Source organism: Medicago truncatula, chromosome 6 (assembly GCF_003473485.1).
Source record: "Medicago truncatula cultivar Jemalong A17 chromosome 6, MtrunA17r5.0-ANR, whole genome shotgun sequence".
In the NCBI taxonomy this organism is placed as follows: Eukaryota; Viridiplantae; Streptophyta; class Magnoliopsida; order Fabales; family Fabaceae; genus Medicago; species Medicago truncatula.
Genome location: NC_053047.1, coordinates 41,321,235 through 41,331,902, shown reverse-complemented (window position 1 = coordinate 41,331,902; position 10,668 = coordinate 41,321,235). Strand labels below are relative to the sequence as shown.

Below are 10,668 nucleotides of genomic sequence, written 5' to 3'. Positions count from 1 at the left end.
CAACTGAACTAAACACAAAAAATATCTACCAAAAAAGTTGACGAATCAAAATGTTACAAAATTTAAAAATAATTTTTTTTTTTAAAAATGTAAGAGCAAAACAAGATGTCAAAGGGAATTTTGATGACACATATATCTTCTAATTTAACAAAGGTCTGATTTCAAATTTATCTTTGGATGTGCAACAACATTAAATCTTTTAATTACTAAACAAAAACATTAAATCTATTAAGAAGAGTTTTCCATCCATTAAGTACTATAAAATTCAAGAAATTTTTCTTCGTAGTTGCGCACAGAAAACACCATTCTACTCTAAAAAAAATATGATGTCAAAAGTGAACAATATGTAACCTCTATACGTAAGTTCTTAACATAATAAATATTGGATTATTGTTTTTTTTACAAGAAAATATTGGATTATTGTTGTTAGTGGGAATCAAACAATGTATCATTTTTGCATGTGATTTTCATTGAAGCTCCTAATGATGCCACATAAACATTTTTTCTCGAGGTTGAATGTGAGATCTCTAATTAGACCTTAATATTGTTTTTTTTAAAGAGTAGACCTTAACATTTTTTTAGGGAAGAGTGGACCTTAACGTTGTTAATAGATCTTCTTAATTGTAGATTATATATTTCCTTCTTGACCAAAAAATATTATAAATCGAGTTATGAATACCAATCATAATTAATTTGTTTAAATATGGTAAAATAATAAATTTTAAATATAGAAACAATGGAACAATTTCAAATTCTATATTCGAATATAGAAAGAAGAAATTAATAGGAATATATAAATTCTAAATCATAGAAAAGAATCAAAATAAATCTGGTATAATAGGAATTAATTAATTGATAGAGATTTCAAATGTATGAATAGTGAAAATAGAACTCAATTCAAAAAAGCCCATAACCCAAAGTCAACCCACTAATCAATTTCAACGGAACAATCCGAAAATTTCGTCTTCCCGCTTCCCCCCACTATCTCAAAATTTAAGCGCCTTTCCTTAATTACTTTTCCCACTTTCTTTATATTTCCCAAAACCCTCTATCTCTCAATCAATTCACCTCGTTTCAGCCTCTCTCACTCTTCATCTTCTCTTCTCAGCCATTTTCACCATGGCTGGGAAGCGTAAAACTAGCTCAAAAACCACCACATCCGGCAATGCTGTTACCGTTGATTCTGTTTCCGGTGACACTGTCACCGTTACCGCTGACTCATCTTCCGGCAACACTGTTCGTAAATCTAGGAGATTGACAAAGTCATCCTCCTCATCTGCTGACGCTGTGAATGTTGCTGCTGATTCAGCCACCGGTGAGACACGGAGTAGATCTAGGAAAACAACGAAATCATCTAACTCTAACTCTTCCGGTGATGGTACTAGTGTCTCCGCTGATTTAACATCCGGTAAAGCCCAGAAGAAGTCTGGGAAGAAGACAGATCTGGATAAGGGTAAATCTGTTGTAGCTTCTTCTGGTGTTAAGAAGGAGCCAAAGACTGAATCCGATCCGATGAATGTTGACGGTGGTGATAATGAAGTTTCCAGCTCCAAATTTCTAGGGGATCCAATTCCAATAGAGGCAGCTAAACTGCGCTGGCCGAAGCGGTATCAGGAGAAGGTATACTTCTCTTTCTTTCGTTTTCTTGTTTACAAAGAACTGCTGAATGATTGAAATTTGGACATGATGTGTGAAAATGGTATCCTATTTGTATTTTGTAAATGTTGTAGAATACGATGAATTGAATAAGTGTCGATGTATATGTTTATGTTGGAATTGAATCTATCTTAGAGATATAATAAAAATAAAATAGATTTTGTATAGTTTGAATTTGACAGAAAGATTTTGTATATTTATAAGTCAATTTGATATGAAACTGAATGAAAGATTAAAGAATTGTTAATTTTCTATCTATGTAGACAAACATGGACATCATACATGACACTCACATTCACATGTTGATGCAATAAATTGTAGAAATGAGAAAGATAAATTGAATCACATGTGCGTATTTGTTCTATCATTGTTAGACACTTTTGATTAGAAGTGTTGGTGCTACAAAGTAATCACATGTGCGTGTTTGTTCTATCGTTGTTAAACACCTTATTAGAATTGTCGGTGCTACAAAATGAGAAAGATAAATGTAATCACATGTGCGTATTTATTAGAACATGATGAATTAAATTTGTGTTCATGTCAATGTATATATTGAAATTGAATATATTGTAGAAATATAATAAAAATAAAATATATTTTGTATAGTTTTTCTTTTGACAGAAAGATATTGTGAAGTTAAAAGTCAATTTGATATGCAACCTAAATGCAAGAATAAAGAATTCTTAATTTTCTATGTGTGAAGACAAACATGGACATTGTACATGACACTTACATTCACATGTCGGTATTTGTTGTATCATTTTTAAACAGTCATTGACATGTCCTACAAAGTTCATTTTTTTTTGTTTATTTTAATTATATTTTTAAGATTTTATTATTATTAATGATAAGAAAAGTTTAATTCTGGTGATGAGTGATGACTGTCCAACTTTCAAGTGAAGTTTTAGAATATTGTGTTACTGCAACGGCTTTTGCTGTTAGAATTAACTTAGTTAGGTGGTTAAACTAATATTTTTGTATGCACATGCCTTGAATCATTAGTTTGTTGATGATTGAACAAGAGTAGACACTAACATTAATAATGACTATTTTAATGACTGTTAATTTCCTAGATGATTGAAGTGGGTAAATAATTCTTGAAGAACCCAGAATGTAATAGCTTAGTCATACTATCATAAAGCACATTGTTAAATCTATTGAATTTTGATCTTATGAGCTTTGATTATCAGTGTTTAATTTTTTATTTTATTTTGTGATTTAGGAAAAGAAGAAATCTCGTTCAAGATCAAATAGGTAAGTTTTTAATTGTGAGTTATTCTTTGACATTATTGAGATATCAGCAAATACACGTTGTTTTGTTCGTGTTTAATACTGTTTTTATGCGTAACAGTGATGAAGAGGAAGTTATTCTAGCTAGATGTCACTATACAGAGGCACAGGTCGATGAGGGTGTGATATACAAACTTTACGATGATGCATATGTGCAAGTAAGTTTGATTGATTGAAGTATTATGTTTGAGTTCTCATTTATTAGTCTCATTTCTTGTATTTGTATACATGATCTTATAGTTTTTTTTTTTTTTTTTGAAGAGAAAAAAACTTCACTCTTGGCTACAACTTCTCCACATGTTTGCATATATCGTAGTAATAAGAATGCCTCATTGTTGAATTTTTCACTTTTAATATGTTTGCACACATGGCTGCAAGGCAATCATCTTTGCTGCTGATGCTTTATTATCATATAGAGTATTTTTAGTTGGTCTGTGTGTGATAATGAAATATAATATATTGTATATTGAATATTATATGCTTTTTGTTTAATTCTAATTTTGTTTATGATATATTTTCTTTTAATATTTAGGGGGAGACGGATGATTACCATTTTATTTGTAAAATAGTTGAGATGTTTGAAGCAGTTGATGGAGGATTGTTTTTCACAGCGCAATGGTACTATAGGGCTAATGACACAGTAAGTTTACAAATACATGTTTCAACCACAATTATGTCCTACACACTTAATTGATTTTTTATTTTTTTTTTGGAAATGAAATGTTATTCATTTAGCTATAATACATTCTAATTCTAACTGCAGGTCATCAAACAACTAGGAAATCTCATTGAGCCAAAAAGAGTATTTTTCTCTGAAATCCAGGATGACAATCCGTTGGATTGTCTTGTTAAGAAGTTAACCATTCTTAGATTAGAGCTCAAGGTATGTTGGCAAGTTATCTTTTTATTTTGTTGTTTTCTTTAAGGTTTTCTATGTAATTATTTTTCTTAGGATTAATTATCCTAGTGTTGTCTGAATTATGTAGTAATATTAAACAGGTAGGTAAACTAAATAATTTGGATGTTAAATTTAGTTTGTCAAAAATTTGTAATTGGCTTTTTACATTAAAAAGTTGTTAATTAAATTACATGTTTGAATAATCTTTAAATATGTAGTTATAAACTGGTACGAAAACCTAATTGCAAAAACTGGTACACCTTTACAAGTAAAAAACACTTTTTAGGTTTAGTAAGTAATTGATGTATGTGGTCTCTTAAAATGCGTTTTTGTGTTATAATAGTGAAAGAATGACTTTGCATTAACAATTATAGGGATGCGCTTTTTCAAAACAAATTATTTATATACAAATTATTGTCCAATTTCTTAAATTAGTTACAATTATTTATTTTAGAGATATATTTTAAATTTTAGTGTTAATCAAAATCTAAAGTAATAAACTTCATTATTATTTATTGTATTTCTTTTTTCTAAATAAATTTAATTGCAGAAGGATTTTGATGCAACAAAGGATATTATTCCACCTTGCGATTATTACTGCGACACATTGTATCTTTTACCATACTCCACATTTCTTAAACTACCTTCAGGTTGAATTTTATATCTTTGGACTTTTTGTAGCTTTGATTTTTATTTTTAATTAGTTAATTTCAAACTACTTATTTAAGTAAATTTTTTCTACTCAGAAACTACAGAAAATGGTAGTGAAATTTCATCAACAATTTCAAATGAAACTGAAGGGAATGGAAAAGCTGAGGTTGATTCTAAATGTTCAAACACTGATATTTGTGTTGAAAAGAAAAAGCCACAGATGAAGTTGCTAGATTTGTACTCTGGTTGCGGAGGAATGTCCACTGGATTATGTCAAGGCGGGATTTTGTCTGGTTCGGATATTATCACCGTGAGTTCTTCTTTTTTTTCGATACTTAAAAATCAATTTAATTATTTTTATATTGATTTTTGTTTTGATATAATGTTTTGCTTTGTTTTTCAATAGAAATGGGCTGTGGACCTTAACCAAGATGCTTGTCAGAGCCTTAAACTCAACCATCCAGAAACTGAGGTAATTGGATATTGACCTGTTTGCATGAATGCATGTTATCTATTGTCTTATCTTCCTCCTTTTGTTTCATTTTGACAAGGTTTAAATAGTCCTTCGACACATTTACACACTCTGTGAATTACTCTAGTCCCCCATGCCTATTTTAACTAAATTCTGCTGATTGGACATTTTATATATAAGTTGGTAGTCTTAGTTTAAACCTTGCTGTTGGTAGTGATAATCTTACTCAAATACACTATATTTTGAAATAAAGAGTATTAGTAGACTACGTGAACCTTTTTGAAATAAAGAGTTGTCAATATTTGATGTTACGATATTTTTTATGATGATAACTAAAAGCATCTCCATTGGAATGCAGAATTAAGAAATATAATCATTAAGCAAGTTTGTATGTCTATTTGATTTGATTTAAGATTTTCACTGAATTTTAATAACAAATAGTTTGCCACAAGCTTTACACTTTTAAAGGAAAAAAATAATATATAAGTGTTATGAAGATCTTTCAAAATTTCTTATAAAACCAACTCTCTGAATTTATGGAGTTTAAAGTAAGACTCAGTACACTATAATTAAAATCATGGTGGTATAATTAAAAACCTCATCAGTGACACAGTATTAGATGCCCTTTGATGTCACTGTTGCAATAATAATCTGCATTCAGTAATATACTTGATATGATATGATAATCAAGCGGTTTCAAGTCTGATTCTTACACTTTTACATCATAAATCAGGTTCGAAATGTCAGTGCAGAACTTTTCCTCTTCTTGTTGAAGGAATGGGAGAAGCTTTGCAGTTATTTCTCTTTAATTGAAAATTCTGTGCCACATGAGGAATACGCAAATCTTTTTAACAAGGAAGATGAAGAGGAGGAAGAAAATGACGGCGCTGTTGAAGAGAATATTGACGGAGAAATATTTGAAGTTTCTGAAGTGCATGATGTACGTTATGATGATAAGGAAACTGGACCTGGATTATACTTTAAGGTATTCAATGATTACTTTGTCTATTTCTTTCATCTGATTCTAAAATTAACGTACTTTGTCTATTTCTTTCATTTTGAACATTTTATACTTTTTTACTAGGTTTCTTGGAAGGGCTACAATTCTGATAAAGACACTTGGGAGCCCATTACTGGTTTGAGGTCAGCTATTATGTTCCCAAAAAATTCAAATTAGACAACCTGTATATGTTGAGTTTAATTTTTAAAGAGATATATTGTTTTTGGAAGTTTAGAACTGTTTTTGAAATGTTTGACTGTTATTGAACATAATTGATTTTGCTTTGATTTTATTTAACTTGAAGACACAATTTAAAGTTTTGACTCTGGAATTATTATTCTCTTAATTTTATTATTCAACTCATTTTTACTTGAATGTATCTAAATCTAAAAACTTTTCATTTAAACCACTTTTTAAAAATATATATTTTCAGATTTCATTCAAAATTACTTATTACCACTACTTGTGCAAACTATTGTGTTGTCATTGGATAGTGGTGTTATAGCGCTAAAGCACAGCAAAAGTTGAATAATTTGTTATTGTTTTGTCATATGCTATTTAGTATAAAATGTTGCCAAATAGCTGCTATTGCAGTACTATTTTCTGATAGCATACATGAATTTGAACAAAACACTATTTTGTGATCAGCAAATAAACACCGACTTTTAGAAGAAATAATTCATTTTGAAGTTGTGTGAATATTTGTAGTTTGATGCAATGTAATTGACATCAATCATATTGCAATGATTTTGCAATATTTAATCTCCAAATGTTGAATGCTTTATTTTAGTTTTCATTGTTATGTCATTAATATTTGCTTAGCTGAATGTGTTTTTGCCGTGCATAATTTAAATTAACTTAGATTTTAATCTTGATGTATTTGTTTATTACTTGTATCTTGTTGAGATTCCCATATGTTGTGAACATCTTTTTTAGTTCAAGCCTTGATCATTTCATTTATACCTATGCATCAGTAATTGCAAGGAAAGGATTAAGGACTTTGTCACTCGCGGCTTCAAGTCAAGCCTCTTACCATTGCCGGTAATTTTTGAATGATTTTTGTAAAATGTCTTAAAAACTAACCTGTTTAACTTCATAAACTTGTCCTTTGACTTGGGGAAGTGAAGATTTTTAGCTAATCATTATATTCTCTAGGAGTTGCTAACTGTTGTTATCAATGTAGGGACATGTGGATGTAGTATGTGGCGGACCTCCTTGTCAGGGAGTAAGCGGCTTCAACCGCTTCAGGAACTATGATAATCCTTTGGAGGATGAAAAGAACAAGCAATTAGTAGTGTATATGGATATTGTTCAGTACCTTCGGCCTAGATTCTCATTAATGGAAAATGTAGTCGATCTTCTTAGATTTTCAGAAGGCTTTCTAGGAAGGTATGCATTGGGCCGTCTTGTTAAAATGAATTATCAAAGTCGGTTGGGAATTCTAGCTGCTGGCGCGTATGGGCTACCTCAATTTCGCCTTCGTGTCTTTTTATGGGGGGCCGCACCTAAAGAGGTATATCTACTATTGTTTACTGCACAGCCACTTTTCTCCTATATTGACAAAATCTGATCCCTATTAATTTCATTTTATTTTTAACTTCTCCCATTATGATATTGTTTTTAGACTTTTTACTCGCATTAAACTAATTTAGTTCACATCCTCAATGTCTTTCTAATTATTTAATGGTCACTACTGTGTCCTTTTGTTTTATATTTTGTTATGTTGAAATTTGGAATTCTTCATACTTTGCAGAATTTGCCTCAATTTCCTCTTCCAACTCATGATGTTATAGAAAGAGGTTCTGTACCTGTGGAGTTTGAGGTATGAGTAAAGTGCCTTTAACCCTTTTTTTATTGAAGTTATCCTCCATGTACATAAGGAACAGAAGATTTGAAATGAAGGATGTTAATAATGCTTTCAGGGTTGTTTAGTGGCCTATAGCGAAGGACATAGGGCCCAGCTGCAAAACAAACTTGTATTAAACGATGCCATTTCAGATCTGCCTCCAGTATGTTTTATTCTTTTTTGTTGTTTTATTTGTAGTTGTCCTCATTTTTACATCAATATAGATATCAATAATTGTTTTTGTGACATGTATTTAGATTGAGAACGATGAAAACCGGGATGACATGGAATATGGCGGACCTCCGTTGACCGAGTTCCAAAAGTTTATTAGATTAAGCCAAAATGGTAATATCTTTTTATACATTAATGTTTTTTCGACATAGAATCTTTTGTGGCTTTATCTTCACATCTTATATTTTGGAAGTAAAAGTAAACATGAAATCAGAGCTCTTTAGATGGAATAATCATGAATTTGATATATATTATCCATTCACATTCTCTTAGTTATATTAAAGTTTTCTCAAGTATGCAAGAGATTTGTATGGGGAGTTTTTTTGAATTGTGAAAATATGATAATTCACACATCTTTTTCATGTGAATTTACTCTCCAGTCTAGCAATTTTTAATCTCCTTAAAAAACGTGCAGAAATGTTGGGTGGTTCAATTAAGAAGAAATCTCCAAAGTCCCTGCTTCATGATCACCGCTCTTATGAAATGAACGTTGATGATTATCAACGCGCATGTCGAATCCCGAAAAGGAAGGTATATGTTTGTCCTTTGTTTTATTTGACCCAGTTTTATTGCTATAGAATATAGAATGTTTGAGGTAGTTCTATTAATACAATTTTCAACATGTTCCATTATATTTGTTGAAATTCAAGTGAGTTCTAAGTTATATAGTGTGCTGGGATGTTAGAGTGTGTTAACATTTTTGTAGAATTTGTTAACAATGAACGCTTATGTGTCAGGGAGCATGCTTTAGAGATTTACCGTGTGTTCGTATGCGGAACAAAAAAGTTGAATTGAATCCTGATGTGGAGCGTGAACTTTTGCCTTCTGGAAAACCCCTGGTAATAAACATTTTACTGTAATCCTTTTGGCATCCCATTTTGGCTGTATATTTAGAGAGAAGAGAATCTGTCTAAATATATTTCTTTATGCTCATTATCAAATATCATCCTGTACATTCAGATTTATGAAGTTTTTAGCAAAAAAATGATTTCAAAAGGAAATTATCAGCTTTTGCATTATAAATTAATAAAAGCAATAAAACATATATATTCTTGTAATTTGATTCTTTGATTGTTATTACAGGTTCCCAACTATGCAATTTCTTTTGTGCGTGGAACTTCACCACTGTAAGTTTTAGACAATAATTTTGATTTGGTATTCTAAAGGTGTAGGTGAATGCCTATGTTATTATTTTAATTTTTAATTTATTTTCAAAATTCTGTGTTGGTTTAATTTTAGGCCTTTTGCTCGGATATGGTGGGACGAGACTGTTCCTACTGTTGTCACTCGACCAGAACCCCATAATCAAGTATGTCTTTAATTTTGGTTTTGGCATCTTTCAATTTTCTATTAGATTTGCTTCTATATTTGTGTGATATGATTATCCTGTTTGCTCCTTAAAATATGACATTCCTTGTCTTTGTTTGACCAGAAAATTCTACATCCAGAGCAAGATAGAGTGCTATCCGTCCGTGAAAATGCTAGATTACAAGGTTTTCCAGACTTTTATAAGCTTTGTGGATCTGTTAAAGAAAGGTAAATTTGTAATCTTATTTCTGTTTGTAGTCATATACTCTTATATTAGCATAGAGAAGTGAAATCCAATATTTCAATTTATACTGTTTGTAGTCTATCTATGGCTGCAGTGGCTTTCAGTTGATGAACTTGAACCTTTGATAAATTCTCAAACTGATGAATCCAATAGTTCAATTTATTGACAACTTCAATGCATGTTATCTTCAGTGATGGCAATCAAAATCTCAAACTATCATGGATATATCTATAATGAATGATGAATCTATTGTACTGTACACATTTTATTGTAAAGAAATTTCCATGTGACCATGTCATTGTTAGTGTTTTAAATACAATTATTAAATCCATAGATTCTTTGTTAAATGATTCCACTGAAGTAATTTTCTAAATTTTGCCATTACAGGTACATTCAAGTTGGGAATGCTGTTGCGGTTCCAGTTGGCAGAGCTCTAGGATATTGTCTTGGACTTGCATCTCAGGGTGCTTCTACTGACGGGCCTTTGTACACGCTACCTGATCATTTTCCAAGGAAAAAAGCTTCCATTGCGGCATCTGATGAAGAAGTTGTGCATACTGCACCTTGAGTTTGTGGTCGGATGATTGTACTTCATCACTCTTAATAGAGTGATTTGAGTGAATGTGAGCATCATTATTTTGCAACACAACTATTCACAACATTTTTTTGTAACACTATTTTGTTTAGTGTTAACTTTGAAGATTTTAAACCATATGATATTTATCTGGAAGTTATCTTAATGAATTTTGTTATCTGAATATTCGTTTAGTTAGATGAATATCGTTTTGCATGTAGTTTCTTTAGTTCCACTATGTGTTAAGTGTCATGTTTTGATAAGTGAACCATGAATTTAATTGCAAATAATTATGGAGATCTAATTTTATTCCTTGTTTGTGTTATTCCTTCAAGGTTTAAGTTGACATGTTATGACGTGTAAACCTATTCAAAGAATTATTTTGCATTATAGTATTTAAATAAGGGAAATGATTCATGCACACCCTTTCATGTACACCTTCATATACACCTCTTATGTGGCATGGGTATTTTAGAAATTTCACACAACTTTCTCTTT

At 30.8% G+C, this 10,668-nt stretch overlaps 1 protein-coding gene across 1 annotated transcript; it reads left to right on the top strand.

Moving 5' to 3' along the window:
* The first annotated feature begins 1,004 nt into the window (after positions 1–1,004).
* Positions 1,005–10,374, top strand: LOC25496971 (DNA (cytosine-5)-methyltransferase CMT3). Its single transcript, XM_013597722.3, has 21 exons — positions 1,005–1,620; positions 2,879–2,910; positions 3,008–3,104; positions 3,479–3,586; positions 3,710–3,829; positions 4,395–4,494; positions 4,591–4,805; positions 4,902–4,967; positions 5,701–5,952; positions 6,052–6,110; positions 6,942–7,008; positions 7,151–7,480; positions 7,721–7,789; positions 7,890–7,976; positions 8,071–8,158; positions 8,460–8,575; positions 8,782–8,883; positions 9,128–9,171; positions 9,284–9,353; positions 9,477–9,580; positions 9,984–10,374. The coding sequence occupies exons 1-21, from the start codon at positions 1,120–1,122 to the stop codon at positions 10,162–10,164; spliced, it is 2,808 nt and encodes a 935-aa protein (XP_013453176.1). The 5' UTR covers positions 1,005–1,119; the 3' UTR covers positions 10,165–10,374.
* Positions 10,375–10,668: the final 294 nt, after the last annotated feature.

Excerpts from the sequence above, each read along its gene's own strand:
- LOC25496971 (XM_013597722.3), top strand. The coding sequence starts at position 1,120 with ATGGCTGGGAAGCGTAAAACTAGCTCAAAAACCACCACATCCGGCAAT. Across the intron at positions 1,621-2,878 it reads CGAAGCGGTATCAGGAGAAG|GAAAAGAAGAAATCTCGTTC; the intron begins GTATACTTCTCT and ends TTTGTGATTTAG. Across the intron at positions 5,953-6,051 it reads GACCTGGATTATACTTTAAG|GTTTCTTGGAAGGGCTACAA; the intron begins GTATTCAATGAT and ends CTTTTTTACTAG.